This window comes from Echiichthys vipera (assembly GCF_963691815.1).
Source record: "Echiichthys vipera genome assembly, chromosome: 3".
NCBI lineage: Eukaryota > Metazoa > Chordata > Actinopteri > Perciformes > Trachinidae > Echiichthys > Echiichthys vipera.
Window position 1 is genome coordinate 12,033,592 of NC_139828.1, and position 18,828 is coordinate 12,052,419.

An 18,828-nucleotide genomic window follows, 5' to 3' on the forward strand; every position below is an offset into this window, starting at 1 on the left:
TGTTCCTTTTTTTAAAAATTGGGACTCATAACATTTTTTATCATCATTGTGTAATTTTTATGATGTATATTGAGGGAGCAAAAATAGTATCGGCTCAAGAAAATTGGCAGTCCGTATCGGTCATCGGCTAAGGCTGATGAAAAAAAAAAGATGGCACCGGCCCTGACAAATCCATATCAGTCAATCCCTAGTGCTGTTACAGTCATTCCCCCAGCTGCATTGACAGTGCAGAGCCACCAAGAGTGCAGATGTGGACGACCTGGAAACACGGACCAAGCAGTGCGGACCAGGCTTTTTCAGGAATGGGTTTAAAGAGACATGTGCAAAAACGGAGCATATTCAGACAGACAGTACGAGATTAAAGCATGTAAACCTGTTCTAGTGGAAAAAATACAAGTATGAACCCTGGAAATGAGCACAATATGGGACCTTTAAAGTTCCAGTTGAATGCAACACATTGATTGTAGAGTATGATTGTTTGAATGATACTTGTATCCCTACAGCCATCCCTACAAGGGTGGTTTAAAAGGCAGGAGTCAGCTGATCTGTAATGGGATGAGCCAGGATCAGCTCATGTTGTCTGTGTGTGCGTTTGTGTCATGGGCGCACAGAGGAATGTGCTGCCATGTCGTAATGCATCCCCATGCTGTTTTTACATGACGATGAATGTCCGTACAAATAACAATGTGTTTGTTTGTGTCTGTAGGTAGGTGGAAAGCCCCGGCAGATAAGTGTGGCGGTTGTGGCCTAGTGGAGAGTGGATGAGGTAGAGTGATGAAGGCCCTCAGCAGGAGAAGCAGAAGTCTTAACAGGCCTTAGAGGAGTTGAAGGAGAATTTTCGCCTCATGAAGATGGCCGGGCAGTCGCACACTGTACGTTTAAGTTCAGCCATGTCTGTATATATTAAAGCTGTAGTTGTAGTTGCTGCACGAAAGCCACATTCTCTTCAGCAAAATATTTTTCGGCAGACTTTACGGCATCATTTACGGTCACAATATTCTTATTTTAACTATTGGAAATGTATGCTTTGAGTTCAAATCTAAAAGTAATTAACGTAATAATTGAGTTTTCTCGAAGTTCTGTCAGCTGTTACGCCTGTTGATGGGAGCTCCACTTCCACACACAAACAAGCGTCACACTCCCGCTAGTATCACGCTTTCCCTTCTGCCATTAAACACTTTGGCGGATTTATTTGCAAACAAAACAGCAGTAGAAGTTTACAGATAATAGATTTGCTTTGTACATCTTCTTATCCCCATTATTACAAAATCGCAAGACAAAGAAAGATGTCTTCCTCTTGGCAAACTTTGCTAAATGGCACATTTAATAGAGTCGCATTAGTTGTCCTCCCCCGTTGTATGGATCAGAACAAACTTCCCCTTAAAACCAGGCTCAGGAAATGATATAAACACACAGCTCTTGATTTTCACATCTGCTTTAACGTCTCAAATCTGACTGATAATGAAAAGAGCTGGTCTGGTTTTACACTGAGAAGGAATCCAGATAGCATTTGTCCATTTTCCATTCTTGAATTGTTTTATTTTGGAAATGTTTTGACAGTTTAACAGCGATTTTGCAAACTTGAGTGAGAGCTTTGGAGATATTTGGGCAAACGAGGCAAAGAAATGTGAAAGTAACGCAATCATCTTCTTCCACCTGTGGCTGTCTCTCTCTGGATCTCTTTGAAGGCCGGGGAGCTTCCTTTGGAGGAGCTGCTGGCTCTGTACGGCTACACAGTGTCAGACCCAGAGAAGGAGACCTGTCACATGGCTGCCAGCCTGCCGGAGATGACACTGGACAAGGTCAGATACAACGCAGAGAACCTGCTAACTTCTGACATATTAGTGTATTCTGTGTTATTGTGTTCTTTGCTATAATGTGCTGTTCTGTTCTTAACAGGATCAGATAACTGAGGATCTCTTTCCTGGGGAGGAGGACGAAGAATCGTCAGCGGATGATCTCACCCCCTCAGTCACCTCAAACACCTCAGATCTGCTCCGCCGCCTCCAAGGTAACGCACACAAAGACATACATTAACACAGGACCTTTTAAATTATCTCAGAGAAAAAAAAGATAGAAAATCTATAAATTCAACACACACATGCATACTTTTTTCTGATAAAGCTGTATCGCTGTACTGAAAGTACTATCTCATAGTCATTTCTGATAGTTCAGTTTAAATTCAGTGCTTTGCTGAGACTGCAGCATGTTACTTACAGCTGGGTGGTACGCTTCAACTCGACATGCCAGCGTTTATAATGTCAGGAAATGACTTGAAAGCTTTGATTTAGTTATTTCTATATAATGTGATATGTGAACTTCCTGGTATGGCAACATGTACAGCTTTTATGTGTCTCGCTCCGTATGACAGAATGATGTCAAATACACTTTAAACTGAAGGATTTTAAATATATTCCAACAGCCTTCCCTGGTAGAGACAGTATTGATGTCCAGAAAATATCATGATAACCAAATGTATGGCAGATTGTCTCCTTTATCTATTAAAAAAAAAAAAAATAGTCAAACCATTGAAGCTTACCTTTTCTTTATTGAGTTTTTGCAGACAGGCAAAAAAAGTTGTATAGAGCATCAGAGCGTCTTCTTCAATTTGAAAAAAAAAAGAAAAACCCAACAGAACTCCCACTATCCCTCCCAACAACCTCCCAACAACCCATGTCAGACGTAGGTAACTAAATAGCATATAAGATGCGTAGATAATTAAGATACAATGAGACAAAAAAGAGTAAAATCTGTAAATATTAGTAAAAATAAAAAAAGGAATTAAAGAGAAACAAAAGTGTTCTCTCCTTCCAAGAATTAGGAAGCTTACTCAGCATCATCAGGAATAACAGTAAAACTATTGCTACTTGAAGCCAGCAGAGGGTCCCAAGTTTTGTGGAACGCTGTCAAAGATCCCCTCTGTGAAATCTTAACTTCTCTAATGGTAAACATTGTAAAATTTCACGTATCTGACGTTTTTTGAGTCGGTGCAGAAACATGTTTCCATTTATTTACGTCTGTTAAGCAGGGTGGTAAAGGCCACGACATGTTGTGTGGTAATGGGCAGATCTTTAGACAGAGGAAGCCCAAAAAGAGCAGTCAGGGGATTTGGTTCCAAATCTGTGTTGAGAGCCTGTTTGAGGGTTTGAAATGTATCAGACCAAAATTCAGCAAGCTTCGGGCACGCCCAGAACATGTGTGCGTGGACTGCTGGGGACTGCTTACAACGGTTACAAGCATCACTGTGACTAGGGTATATCTTAGCCTATTTAGTGTAGGTGGAATGGGCTCTATGGAGCACCTTCCACTGTAATAGGCCGTGCCTTGTACAATTGAGGATGAGTGAACCAGTTTTAAAATGTCCCTCCACTGGACCCCAAATCCTTTACCCATGCACTTTTAGGCGATACAGTGGGGACTGGGCTCAGAAGAGCAATCTTATTATAAATGACAGATAGCAGTCGTTTAAGTTGTACGTTAAGAAACAGGAATTGGTCCATCTCAGCTTCAGGGGGGGCGGTTCGGAAAACGTGGGAATTGCTTTTGGATAAAATGTCTCATTTTTAGGTACCGAAAAAGGTGGCTATTAGGCAGGCTGTATTTATCCGACATAGATGCAAAGGACGTAAAAACACGTTGGTCATTCAAGCGTTTTGAGGCCTTCATCTGACCATATGCAGAACGTAGGATCTGTGCAGGAAGGGAGAAACGCATAGTTATTCAGAACTGGGGCAAGGGTCCAAGCCCTGTGCAAGTCGTGCTGCTCCTTGAACTGGATCCAAATTTGAATGGTATTGGGGATGACCGGAGTAGGTGAGACCTTATGGGCAGTGGTGGGGAGCTGTGAGCAAATCATAGAATGCAAAGAGCAGGAGGAAGATGTTATCTCAGTATGAGCCCAGGGTGGGCAGACGTCTTCAACTCCACCAGGGAGTCAATATAAAAGTGTATTAATGTTGTAGGCCCAGAAGTAGTGGCAGAAATTAGGGAGTGCTAGTCCCCTTTCAGGTTTAGGGAGTTAAAGAATATGTTTTCGGCTACGGGCTGGTTTATAACGCCAAATAAAAGCATTAAGTTGCTGATCTAAATTAGCAAAAAAAAGATTTATTAAGACAGACTGGGAGGTGTTGAACTTCGGTAGAATGACCATCTTAATAAGATTAAGGGACAGGGGGAGGCCCGCCCATCTAGACAAGTACGACTTACATTTATCTAATAGTGGCTGGAAGTTCTTTTGAAAAAGGTCCCTGAAGGAGCTGGTGATAAACAGCCCCAAATACTTGGACCCCTTGTCAGACGTTTTAAAGGGAAATATAGATTGTGGATAGACAAAAAATAGCACACTTCTGAATATTTAATTTATACTCCAAATGGATCCAGAATTGATAAAACTGGAGGGAGGGGGGATGGAAGCTAACCTTTTTTGATATGACATTTGAATGTGCCCTGCTGTTTCTAAATTCAATGATTTTCTCACATTTGTCCTATGCTTTGGCTGCCTGGTCTCAGACTGACCAGTCTGTAATTAAATCCACTGAGTCAAATAAAGTGTCGTCATTATTGTGTATTTTATTGCATTTTTATTGTATCTTCCTTACATGGTTTCTAGCTTCTGCTATAAAAACTACGATACTTTTATTGGATAACTATTTTCTGTCTGTCTATATATACAGTATATACTGTAAATTGTATCCTTCCCTATAAAAATAAACCATAAATAAATACATTTTAGAGAGTTTAACTGAGCACTTGTTTTTTTTCTTAAGGTAAAAGAGAAGAGGTGCTTTTTCCTCTTCTGATTATTTCCGGGTCACTGCTTCATCCTGAATTGTATTTTATAGAGTTAAATAAATTGCATTTTTTATTTTAACTATGTCCACACTGTCACTCTCTAACTCTTTCGGTTGGATAAAAAAAATGATTTTTTTATCTCATAAGAATTTACTTGTTTAATAGGTTCATTGATGACTCTAAATTGCCCTTAGGTGTGAATGGTTGTCTGTGCCCTGCGATAGACTGGCATCCTGTCCAGGGTGTAACCCGCCTCACGCCCGATGTCAGCTGGGATCGGCTCCGGCTTTAATAATAAACTAAAGAAAATGCTATTGCTAGTTGTATTGATGGATACAACTGTAAGACACCATCAAGCATAGTAATTGTTCTGTATTTAAATAAAACATAAAGGCCTGATAAATTAGTTGAACATTGCAAAACGGATCATATCATCCACACAAATTTGTCTGATCCTCCTCTCTGATGTTTTGTCTCTCAGGTGGAGACAAAGACACGATAGTCAGCTCATCAGATGAGGACTCTGACGACCCCTATATTCCCTCAAATGAAGAGCACAAGGTAGGCCACCGCTGGCTCCAACACACATCTCATGATCACTATAGGAAGCACCTCACACAAAACAAATAGACAATGACAAAATAAATTGTTTTATGAATTACTTCCTTTTAGGGCTGCATGAAATGAGGAAAATGTCTGATTGTTAAATAACTTGAGATAAATAGAATAGACATTAAAGTGTGTACAGTTTTGTCTTTCCGCTGCTTTCAGTTTACTGCTAAAATATAACAAATTGCTGGTTGAATTGAATTAATGTAAGGCAGGAAAAGACTAGTGGTGATAAAATCTGACTGAAAACCAAAGTAGTCAAGTATCTTGAAGCTGAAACCTGGTTGTGTTCAGGTTCTTGTATTTTCAAGTGGGCAGTTCTGCCTGAACAGCCCTACCACACAGTGCATACTTCAACACGGTGTAAGCAGTTATTAGCATGTATGACCAATTTCAGAGCTATAACAGACTTTATCTTTGATTTCATTCTCAGGAGATCATGGTTGGCTCTATGTACCAGGCAAAGATCCCTCCACTCAGTTCATATACCTACCAGGAGAGAGGTAAGCAACTGAAAAATATGGTGGAAGGAAATAAGACAATATCAAACATGTCTATATCTACCGTCACCATCGCCTTTTCTGTCTCTTAATCATTTTCCACTGCATTTCCCCTGATTCTCTCTACCTTTCTTTGATCCTTTAGCCTGCAGCAGTGAGGACCAGTTGCTGTGGAGGCCGGATGTTCTGTCGGTGCAGGAAGTGGAAGAGTTCTTGCTGAATGCACAGCGACTATGTTGCCAGGAGGGGGCAGCATGCACACAAACACAGAGAGACACTGTCAGAGACAACCAACAGGTATAGTAACTTTAAATTGCATTAGTAAGACACTGTCAAATATTATATTCCAGCTGTTAAAATGGATGTGCTGCCCACTAAAGTTGTGTAGTTGCTTCCTAAATGCTGTGTAGATATTCAGTAGTACCCCCTTTGTCACAAAATTTCTCCCAGTTGTCTTTAAGTGACAGGCGTTTTCTCTCATTTTTTCTCTCAAGTCTTTCTGTTCTTACTTAACCATGTCTCTTCTTAATAACTGATTAACCTATCCCAACTAAATATAGTTTAAAGTGGATCATGGTTAGGTCCGTTTGCGTCACTGGAAAGAACAAGAGTTTTTCTGTACTCCACTCAGTGTAAACATAAATATCAGGTTTTGCAGCCCCTGGGCCCTATTCAGCCAATCTAAAGCTCATGGTCTAAAGTGCATGGAGCAATGTAGGGTGCAAGGGGCAAAGGGGTTGTATCTATTCAGTCCTCTGTCCCATCAACATCTCAGTTTGATTGCATTTGAGCAAATGCATGATAACCTATTTCATTGAGGAAGAGGAGTGTTGCTGTGCGTGCGTGTGTAACAAGCATGATTTGAGGAGCAAGTGTGAGGCCATTCAAATCCACTTGTACTCTTAAATCATTCACCTGCCGGTGGCTGAGTGGTTAGAGCAGTCACGCCATTTTAAGAGGCGGAAGGTCCTCAAGGCAATGGCCGCGGGTTCAACTCTTACCTGCGGCCCTTTGCTGCATATTTCTCCCTCTCTCTCTCACCCCATATCCTGTCTGTCCTCTATATTAAAGGCTTGGAAAACTGCCAAAAAAAAATCTTAAATCCTCCACCTGTCACCCGCCTTAATGAATTATTTTCACTCCCCCTCTACCAGTAAGCCCCTTTAGGCTATTGCTTTTTAATTCAATTTTCAATTGAGTTCAATTTTATTTACAGTGTCAATTCATAACAATAGTTATCTCAGGACACTTTACATATGGAGGAGGTAAAGACCACAATCACAGTGGAAACAAAAACCTTCCCTTTAGCAGCCAGGAACGAACAGTCCCAGCACTGTGGAGGACGGACATCTGTTTTGACCGGTTGGGGAGGAAGTAAAGGAGAGAGAAAGGGAGAAATGACAGACAGATGGACAGAGAGATACAAAGACGGACAGAGAGACAGCCCCAAAGGTGCAAGGAACCACCAAAGTAACAGTATCTATAGTAATGTGAATATGACTTATATGTTATGGCACTTAATATAGTAGAATAGTAATAGTAATAGTAATAAGCAGCAGGAAGTGTCATGCAGGATTGTGGCAGCAGACACCACCACGATCGGAGACCTGAGAGACGACAAAGCAAAGCAAGCAAAACTCAGGGGAAGAAGTTGAATAAAACAGACAGAGAGGATAGAAGCTCAGAGTATCAGTTACAGTATTATCCCCCGGCAGACTCGGCCTATAGCAGCATCATTAAGCAGAACAAACTCAGCTTACAATGATGTGTTGTACTGATGAGTGTTTTCTTTAATGAATACAGAGGCTGCTTTCAGTGATTGTAAACTTTCCATGTGTGATAAATAGCAGCGTGGGACAGTTAAACAGCAAAACTTAGTTTTAAGCCTCACAGAGGAAACTGGACTAAACTTTTAGCCTCTGAAATAATCAATGAAGTTAAGCTTCTGACTGCTGTTCCCTGTGCGTAATTATCTGCCCTGCTCTGTTCATATTTTAGACAATGTAATTAATATTTTCCACATGAATGATGTATAATTTCACCCATCCACAACCCCCCCATTATTATTTATTTGTGGGTCTTTGGATATAACTAGTCTGTGCGTCACTAATGTCACTATAATGCGCCCCGTAAATTGCAGGAAAAACTACACTTTTGACTTCAGACCTGGTTCTCTTTGGTTATTGGCCCAATCACTTTCTGCTGCCTGAAGATAGCAATGCACCACTAATGCACCTGGCCACGCCTCATTTTAATCACCTCATGGGCGCACGTACATTTTCTACTTAAATAATGTGGATGATGGGCACGACAGTAACAACTGTGTCGGCCTGAAACTAGCATTGACAGTTGCACTGTGCTGCTGCTTTGTGCCTGGTGGAAGCTAGAACCCATTGCTTCTCTTTTTAAAAGTCTTAACTTTTTTCTCGTCCATTCTCTTGATTCTCAGGCACTGTATGAACTAGTGAAATGCAACTTTAATGCCGAAGAGGCACTGAGACGACTACGCTTCAATGTGAAAGTGTTCAGTGGTAAGAACCTTCCTGTTGTCCAATATTTTCCACCCTGCTATAGCACTCATTTAAAATCCACCAAATGAAGACTGTGATAGTGACTGATAACATATTTATCTTATAATAAAATGATTGTATGCACTTGAATTTAATATGGCAGTATTTTTAGTTCAGTTTAATTCACAACGTTATTCAAAGTAATGTCTCAGAGCAAAATTATCCCTCTTTGACTCAGATAAACCTCAGGGCAGTGATTCCAAAAGTGGGGAGGCCTCTTCTGGGCTTGTTGGTACTAAAGAGAAATCATAGCTCATTGCGTGCACCAGCCACAATATGAGGTTGGACACCAGACTTCCAGAGCACAAGCCCATGTACTCCCTCAGAAAGAAACTGCAAACACTTAAAAAGCTACACACAATAGAAGGGGAATCAATCTTCCCTGCAGCTGTTGATGTGGTTTCAAGCTGAAAACTACCCCCCTACAAACGCATTGCACATATTATGAAAATGTTTTCTTGTAAAAATAAAAAAAAGCAACTCGCAGCTTATAAACAAGATCAGAAACAGACTTCTGTTAAGAAGTAGCTGACAGGCGAAACTGCAGTTTTTTGATAGGATTGTCAGATTTGTTGATGCAGATGATGTGGAGGAGGATTACAATGGGTTTTCATTTCTTTCACCTCTTTAAAAAGAGGCTAATCTGAAATTGGAGGATTTTGTGAGGATCAGCACATACAGGGCTTAGGCAGCAGCTAGAAAATTAGGGGTCTACCAAATGCTCAAGTGCATTTCTCCCAAAGTGCAGTCAGTGGGCGTACTGTATGATATAAAGAGAGGGACTTGCATCCAAGTCCTGTTGTGTCCCGAGTTGAGCAACATGATGACGAACTGTAGGAAGAGATTATAATCTTCTTGGAAAATGATAGGAATGCAAGTTTGAAGCTAACAACTTCCTTATGAAGTAACATGTTTCAGAAACTCGGTTAACTATATTTGCAGTTGCGGGGCACACGTTTTTGATCACATTCTTTTTTTAAACGGAAACTAGAAATGTGGGGGCACTGAGTAAAAGCAGCTAATTTCGACTCGTTTGGGAGCTTGAAGTCAACTGTTGTGTTCAATAAACTGCAGAACGCACATTTGAGCACTACGAAAACATGTCTGCTGGAGAGTACTGTGGAATATGACTATATCTGAAGTCTGTATCAGAGAGTCCTGACCATACTGCTACATTTAGCCTCACCCCGTCACAATTTTCCTGCAGCTGGCTCGGACATTGAATGTCACCCTCAAAGCCCTGGTTTGTGATGATCTGCAGCACAAAGCTGTGACTGCTTTACATTCATTTAAAACAATATAACGTCAAAAGTATGCTAACCATGAATTCAATAAATGCATAGTGCTAAAAGACTCCCGGTGCTTTTCTGATATCTTTAGAAGAGCTTTGTGCCTGGAGTGAAGAGGAGTGTAGGAGCTTTGAGCAAGGCTATCGGGTTTACGGGAAAAACTTCCACCTCATTCAGGCTAATAAGGTGAGTGCTCCGGTTGAACCTCAAGTTTGATGTTAAAACCCGATGTTGACAGTTTTTTTTCTCAAAGCAAAAACCTTTTCCTCCTCCTAAGGTACGAACACGCTCCGTTGGGGAGTGTGTGGAGTATTACTACATGTGGAAGAAGTCCGACCGCCACGAGTACTTTACCCAACAGACCACCAGGCTCAGCCGCAAGAAGTTCAGCCTCCAATCGGGGACCATGTGAGTATTCCTGGAGCATTAAAGATAAGATTCATAGTCTAGTTGAGCTAAAAAATTGTACATGTGAGCTCATAATAATTTCTGCTATTCAATAGGCAGAAATCCTAGAATATAAAATAATGGAAAGAGGTGAACTTATGGCTGAGTCACCTAAAACTTCTTAAAGACGTGTTCATATTTTCTACTGTACATCTCAGGACATGCTTGTGTTATAAATGTGCCTGCAATGAGGATTTCTCGTTCTCTTCTAAACTTCCCATTAACTCCAAATCCACCAGACCTTTTTATACAGTTTATTTATGAATCCCCATTAGTCAAGACTATTCTAAGAGTAATCCATTGGACATCAGAATCAGAAAACCTTTAATGTCCCGCAGACGGGGAAATTCTTTTGTTACAACAGCAGCAGAGTATGACAAAATAAGGTAAAAAATAGCAAAAATAAACAATAAAGTTAAATTTAAAAAGGGAAGAAATGGAAAATAGACATATATACATATTGACATGATATAGTGCAGTTGTTCTTGTTTTGTTTGTAATAATGTAATATGGAGTGAATAAATATGATTAAATAAGTCCAAAATAAGTACATCTTGTTATTACCAATCTGGTTTGTTATTTATTATTTCCATTGGATTACTTTAAGCTGAGGCATTACTGTGAGCAAATGTTTTTCGCAAACTCTCCTGTCTTAACTAATTCATACTTATATTTAACCTTTATTTTACGATCAGGGGCCACTGTTTCTGGGTGGAAAAGGAGGTTTCTTATGTCATTTTTTAATCCGGCGGTTGTGTTGTGTGGTGCAGGGAGGACGGAGACCAGGATGGGGAAGTTGGGGAGCTTGAGGGAAGCAACAATCCCTCAGGCTTGTTGTCTCACAGCTCCATGGGCACTGGGCAGCTGGAGTCCCCATTACCTCCCCGGTCGAGCCTGGAACTGGACAAACAAGGTAAACAAGCACCTGATGTGATGGCTCAAATTCTTGAAACTGTAGCGCTGCAGAGTAAATGTTCTGCCTCAGAGACCAACATAATTAATAGTGAAGCAATTGTGATAGCCATGGCCTGAAATGGTATTCTTTATCACATGTTTACAGCAAGACCGGACCGCATAGAAACAAGCACATGTACAGTACAATCTTAGAAGATTTCAACTCATAAGATCAGAGTTTCATTTGAAGTGGTGGCTGGTCATAGAGCACATAGAGCTCTACCATTTGGCGAATAGAGTTTGGTTTCCTGTAACGATTAAATCAGAAAGAGCCGTGCATCTTTCTGTAGATCAACCATTTACATACCATGTCAGACACATATTCCAAATTACCATCATTTTCTGGTATCCATCATGTTTCACATGCAGTTCTATGGATTTCATTTTTGTCTATTGAATGTCTTATTTTGAACTCATGGTTTGTCTTTTATTTTGACATCACATTATCTTATGTTATGAATCATTTTTATGTCTCACCTTCTTTGTTTTCCCCACTATTTTCTTGCTTCTTGTGTGTCCTGTGTTGTTGTGTTTGTGTGTGCACGTATGCATGTCTGTATCTGTATGTATGTATGTATGTATGTATGTGTGTGTGTGTGTGTGTGTGTGTGTGTGTGTGTGTGTGTGTATCCATGCACACCTGTTGACATGGTGCTCCAGAGGAGGAGAGCCGTCCCCGCCGCAGACGAACTCCCCGCTTTCTCTTAAAGCCATGAACTCGGTCCAGACAGGCCACAGAAAGCAGGCTGGGCCTGCAGGTAAAGAAGGCAAGAAGAGAGAATTAAAGAGAGAATATTAACACTGTGGTGATTGGGAACAGATCTCATTAACTTGCCTGTGGTAGATAATCAAACTCTAATTAGAGCCAAAGGGTGCAGGACTATTGTATACAGCCATAAAGCCTCTTGTGGCTATTCAGCAAATGCCACTAATTATCTGTCAGACATATTGAGTCATTTCAGATTGAATTCAACCTTTGCCCTCTTGACCTTTTTATTCGCTTAAAATTCAGTTACGTGCATTTGATAATTACCATCACATCTGCTCAACGTGTAGCGAAAAATGGAAATTCATACTAAATGTTTGGGTAGCAAGAATCTAACCAGCACAATAGTCTGAAATTCAAATCTCACATATTTGCTAAGAACAAGTTTAAAGTTTGTTGTAATGTCTGTGGCTCTTGTCGACAACTTGCACACAAACACAATCTGACGTGTGAGGAATTTACAGTGCAAATCAAAATGAAATAATTAAACATATTCCTCTTGTGCTAAACTATTAAGCAGATAAATTGTTCACATGCGTTCGGCCTCTTCTCTGATACCATAATTTACAGTTTAGGTCATTCACACTGCAACATTTCTATTGAATTTCCATTTGAGTGATTTCATCTCAGTATCATAAAAGTGGAATAAATCATTTTTGAAGCTGCTGTATACATTTAGGTCACTGAAAATGTCTTGGACGAAGCTAATTTAATTTAAAATATACAGTATGTGATAGTTTCTGGAACAAATAAAGCAAGATTATATGACTGAGTTACGGATATTTCGCTGATCCGTCATTTTATGAACTCTTCTACATCTGTACAGATGGTGAGCTGGTGATGGGGCTGTCAGGCTTGTGTGGTGACGGATGTCCTCAGCAGCTGTTTGGCTGTCCCTTCTCTCTCCCGCCCATGGACGACCTGCGGGATTCTGGCTCAAGCAGTTGTTGTGCCTCAGCTCTAGTTCAGCTCCAGTCCCGCCCCTCCCCCGAGGGCTCCCAGTGGGCAGGCAGGAGCCCTCTGTCCTGCCATGATGACCATCGTCTCCCAGGCTCCTGTTTTTACCAGCTACACATGTGTAGTGGACCTTTTGTTTCTGAGGACCCTGACTGTGATACAGCGGGCGGTGGGACTGGCTCCCCCCATGGGGTACAGGTGGAATTTAGCCTGCCATCAGCCTCACCTCCCTCCTTGTCTGTCCTCCCATCACACTTCCAAACATTTGGGAACCTGCTGCACTCCCCTCCCGTCCAGCATCCCCGCTCTCTCACACATTGAAGGGACTTGGGGAGATCAAAACTAAGTGGTACTCTTCATGGGTTTCCCTGTGTCAAAATCTTTGCTCTGTGTTGGTTTTTACACCAAGCTTGAAGAAACCAGGACAAAAAGTGCATTTACCTGACTTTGTGAAAAAGAATGGACCTAGCACTCGTGTTACTCGTCTGTCTGAATCCTCTTTTTAAACTGAGACACTTGAACCCTCTGTCCATTGTGGAATGATGAGTTAATCACTTATTTCAGGTGTTGATTATGTGTTTATTAACAGTTGATTACCACAACCTGCACCAGGGCAGAACTATTGATTGGCTATGATTAATACATACTTGTGGAAGCCCAGTGTAGGTGGGGAGAGCTGCAGTAACCATGCAAACAAACAGGAAGCAAGTAGCTAGCAGTCCATTTGTTTCCTAAAACACACCAATGATTGACAGCGTTCACCACTGTTTCTTTGTTTTCTTATTATTGGGATGAAGAGAGTTTGATTTGTTGATCAGATTTCATCTAAACCTACTCCAACAGGAGCTATTTTTTTTAACTATGTTCTGCGTATTGCTCAGCAGTTTTGCCCCTGCAGCCATTTAAGATCTGTCTCTGGAGAGAACCACTGTGACATGGTTGCTGGAAGTCTGACCACAGAGTAAAATCTGTCCCTTCAAACTATAGACAAAACTTTATTTAAAAATCAAAGTGAAACATCCTCAATTAACTCTGTTCTTCATTTCGTTTTTGTTTGCAATCCGTCTCCTCCACTCCACCTGTCTGAAAACGTTTGACTTAAGAGTCGATCTGTCTCAAGAATTTTGTTCAGATTTTGTCAGCTGGGATCGGTGTCGGTGACCCCGACTGGGATAAGCCGTTACAGATGATGGATGGATGGATGATATGCTTAGACTAAATAACATTTTGAGGTTGAGATTTGATGATGATCAGAGAAAAATTAGCTTCATATTTTTGCTGGTTTTATTTTTTACTTTTGCTTTCGTGGAAGTTTTCATCTTGTTCTTAATTTCAAAATTTACATAGAGCTTTATAAAAACGCAGTTCTTTATCATAATATCTGATCACCGTTTCTCTCATGATTAAGATGCTGTTTGACATGAAGAACAACCCTAAAATAAAATGTGTAAATGTAAAATGTGCATGCAAACATAGGTAAGTCACTGAATGCAATTGCTCTCTCTCAGGTTCTGCAGCTTTGATGATCCCCCTGACTCATCAGTGAGAGATGGTCACTAACTCTGGACAGGTTGAAAATCAAATTCAAAAACACATCAGATGGAAAAGGGATTAAGTTTATTAGAACTTTATTGTATTAAGAAGCATCTTGTCAGTGTAAGAGTAAAACCATATGTAATGACAGATGTTGGGATTATCCTAATATCCTGTAATGTAACAGTTCTGGCATCTTCTGATATCTTCTTCCATTCAAATATCGTCCAATCATTAAACAAGTGTGAACAAAGGTACATTTTAGTGTCAGAGTGGGACAGATCCAAACTGCATTGTGGATTGAACAAATGCAGAAATCTCTCTTTCTCCTCTGAAATGTTTCCCTCACTGACCTCTGCAAGACAAAATGAAACCTATTGACGACATTGAAGTGTCACATAGTGTACAAATGCATTATCAATTCTAATAATTACATATTTTATAGTGCAAATCTCTTTTCCAGTGTCCCAAAGCTGTCATGGAGCCCTCAATTAGAGTTGTCAAGTTGTTTGTGGATGTCAAACTTTTATATCCTCAGTTTTCAAATGAATTGTTACAGATATAATTATAAAACCGTAACCGTACAGTTTCTAAACTCAAAAGGATCTGCCGGTTCCAGGTTGGGAATCATTAGCCGTTTTCTCATATGAAGTCTGGAGAATGTCAACCTGACATAAAGCAGACGTTGTACTGGGGGAGCTTGCCGGGTTAAGTCTGTTTAATATCCGGTCCGACTGATTCAGACGTTTGCGTTCTTACATTCAGCTCCTCCGGGTGATGTTTTGATAAGCAGTGCGTGTATGAAAGAGGGGGTATATAGACGTAACCATGACGTGATGGTAGAGATATGATGAATACATATAAATGGACAAAGCTTATGATAAAGATTATTACAGGGAATGTTATTTGATTATTTAAAATTATGTAAAAGTGAATTAATGGATGAGCTTTAAGATGCCTTCAAGATTAGGGATTATTTCATACATTTTTAGTCATTTCACAAAATCCTGTATTGATCTGTGCATCCTTTCATACATATGTGGTGTTTTCTTCTGCATGTCAGTATATTTTAGCCACACTGTCTAAAGAGGATAAAGGCAACGTTTCAGGGAGTGAAAGGATTCAGCCCTGTTCTTCCTTCTGTCTGTTCTTCTATTTATTCCTTGTTATTGTCTGTTATGTGAGAGCTCTTACTGTAACGTTTAAAGCCTGTTTCAGATCAATGTATGTTTTGTTTTTGTTTACATGGGGGAGGGTGGGAGGGTTCAGGACGAGACCATGAAGGCGGGAAAAGGCTCTGAATCACTGCCTTTTATTAATTCTTACCTTTTACTTTTAGCAATTTATATATTGTACTGCTTCTGTTATTGTTAATTATTATATTTTGTTAAAAAAAGAAAACAATTAAAATGGACACGAGTGAAGTATTGAACTGATTACCTTTGTATTCATTATTCTGAACGCTGAAACAGCACCTGCCCTTGTTTATGAGATGAGCATTGTCAGATAAACATGGAAACGATTGTGAATAATCACACATAATGTTTGTTTAAGAAGAGAATTGTGAAATATTGGCAATTCATTTAAAAGATGAACTTGATTTACGCCTGTGAATGTTCGCATTTGTCCAGGTCAACGTTGTCACATCTGACCACGCTGGGTCTGGTCCAGCGATACATGAACTGATGAAGCCTCTTGGATGAGAGGAGAAACGTCTTCCTAGACAAATAACCAAGTCCAGTTGCCTTTGACTGAAATTGCTTTGGGGAAAACTTGATTTAGTTCCCCATTTATCTATTCCAGAAGTAAAAAAGCTGGAAAAATGTGTTAAATTGAAGCTTTTTTCATCACCAGGACTTACACCACAGACACCCTCCTCTGTGTTCCCCCGAGGTTACACACACATCCTAAACTGACCATGGACATACTTAGACACACACATCTCATTACGGAACAACAAAAGTTGAGAGGAAAATTAGAAAGGTGAGTGTTGAAAATGGGAGATGGGTTAATTCCTTTTTTCTGTTTTACTCCATAATGAAGGTAAACCTTCTATAACACACATCAAAACTGTATTAAATAACAAACCGGTAAAAACAACACTAAAACAAAAAAATACATATAGTGTTTAATATTGTATTCAGAGATACTTAAGAGTGACTTCACAATGATGACCAACATCGTAAGAAACCCCAGAAGGGGGAGCTATCACTCTGCTGAACCTCTGGCAGAGCATTCAGCTGACCACAGTGGGACGACCACATATTGTTGGAGAAGTTTCTTTGGATGTTTAAATATTGTTACAATTTGTTCCTGACACGGAAATGTGTGTTGACAATAAAAGGAAACTTGTTAAAGCAGAACTTCAAGGTGAGAATTTGATACTTTGGAAGGCTGGAATCACTCCCTTTTGTAAACTTGTTTAATTCAGGTTATGTCATTTTACCATTAACTTGGGTGTCTTGGTGTTTTTTTTACACTAGTGTCAAAAATAGGCTGTTATTGTGTGTAACACTTTACAATAAAGGAACAAATCATATACTTAAGTAATGCTTAAAGGGGCTGTACTCGACATTCAGAACAAATATCTTTTATGTAAAGAAATAATGGAGTAATGGCATCCTGGGCAGAGAATGAAGTCACTGTCCCTCTGTGTATTTTTAACTGTTTATTTGCTGAGAGCAGGGGACACTGGAAATACAGAAATGATCTGTCAATGGATTAAATGCATTGAACATGTCTTTATTAAAAGCTAGAAGAACAGCTAGTCAAAGAGAAATATAACAATTCTCTGTGGAGAATTACCTCACTCTGGTTTGTTCATTCTTTTCTGCACATTTATCTCTCTTTTAGCACAGTTCCTCCCAACTCCACCACCTCATCCCTCCCTCTCCTTTGATTTCTTTCCTTTACTCCCAGCTGCCAGGCTCTGCGGTGCCCTCTGCCGGTCCCAGACTGCAGATGAAGGAGAGCAACCATGCAGTTCTTTGTGGTGTGGGAGCCTCCGGCTGTTAGTTAGGGGCAGCATGGCTTCATCACCAGATACAGCCTCGACTCTCGGATGGAGAACAAAGGGACAAGTACAAAACACACACAGATAGTTGGCCGATATACTCTACTATATGTTGTGCCTTGTACAGTCCACAGAAACCATACTGTTGCACTCATTTGCTTGACAAGAATAGTCAAAAGTATTTGTGTTTTAGTATTTAAAGCCTTGTATAATAGCACTGACTGGGAAAAGTAGATATTGCTTTTATGTCTGTGCTAAATCTTTTTCTAACAAAGTCCAGTACACAGCAGATATGTGGACTATTTTTTGTAATGCACTGTGCTGTTGCAGGAGAAGTGCACACAGTGTCCGGTAAGAGATGAGTGGTGAGGTGATCTACCACTTCAAATCTATACCAACAATGATGTAAAACAAAAGGTTGTATAATCTATGACTTTCACAAACTATCAATTGTCTCAAAACAAGGCAGAATAAAGCAGCTGACTCAGTCTATAGCACATTAAAAAACTGTTCATTTGCAGTGGTATTATGTGTCTTTAGAAAACAACACATTATACGTCTTATTGAAAGATGTCCAGAACTCCAAATTATAATAAAACATCGCAACCATAAGATTCATTTAACCAAAAAAGAAGATTTTTTCTTTAAATGTACCATAGTGTAATTTAGATCTCCGTGTGTGTTTTTATTATCATAAAGCTGGTGGAGGTGCTATATAACTACTGTGAAAGGATCAATCCACAGAGAAATGCACACAGCTTTTATTCAGAAACCGTGACTTTCTGATGTCACAAAAATACTATATATAGGTAGAAAGTGCTGCTACAGTGCTGATGTGGAAGGCTTGGAAAAATGGACCAATCAGAGCTGGGCCTTTTTTAGGAGGGGGTCTAAAATGGAGCATTTTAGACAGAGGACAGGCAGCTTTGAGAATTGTATTTATTTATTCATTTTTAAGCATGTAAACATGTTCTAGTAGAAACCCCAAATATGAACCTGAAAATGAGAATAATATGTTCTTTTTGTGTAATATTGGGTAATATTACACAGTGCTGTGGCTGTGAAAACACTTTGTTATATCACATTTTGGGGTGAGAGCCATGTGTTTAGTTTAAGTTGTGACGGGAGGGTCATTTCAGCTACATTAGTACATTAGTACAGAGAATAAGAAGTGCATGTGTAGAGCAGTACCAGCAGAAAAAGCCCTTAATTATAATAACCCACCCTATATCTCATCTGGCCTCCTGTTCTCCAGGCCAGGTTTCACTGGTAGATTAGGAGCTACGCTGCTAATTACACAAGCTATTTACATTAGGAGAATAAATGCAGAGTGGCTATAAGACACCTCTGGGGAGGCAGAAAAATGAAGTGATTGTTTTACTTTAATGCAGTCAGTTAA

At 40.0% G+C, this 18,828-nt stretch overlaps 1 protein-coding gene across 1 annotated transcript; it reads left to right on the forward strand.

Moving 5' to 3' along the window:
• Positions 1-720: 720 nt before the first annotated feature.
• Positions 721-15,510, forward strand: mier2 (mesoderm induction early response 1, family member 2). Its single transcript, XM_083940339.1, is given in 13 exon segments — positions 721-872; positions 1,689-1,802; positions 1,900-2,011; positions 5,273-5,352; positions 5,834-5,903; positions 6,046-6,197; positions 8,350-8,431; positions 9,851-9,945; positions 10,037-10,167; positions 10,977-11,104; positions 11,107-11,119; positions 11,821-11,918; positions 12,753-15,510. Coding segments are annotated over 13 exon segments (1,554 nt in total). The 5' UTR covers positions 721-845; the 3' UTR covers positions 13,205-15,510.
• Positions 15,511-18,828: the final 3,318 nt, after the last annotated feature.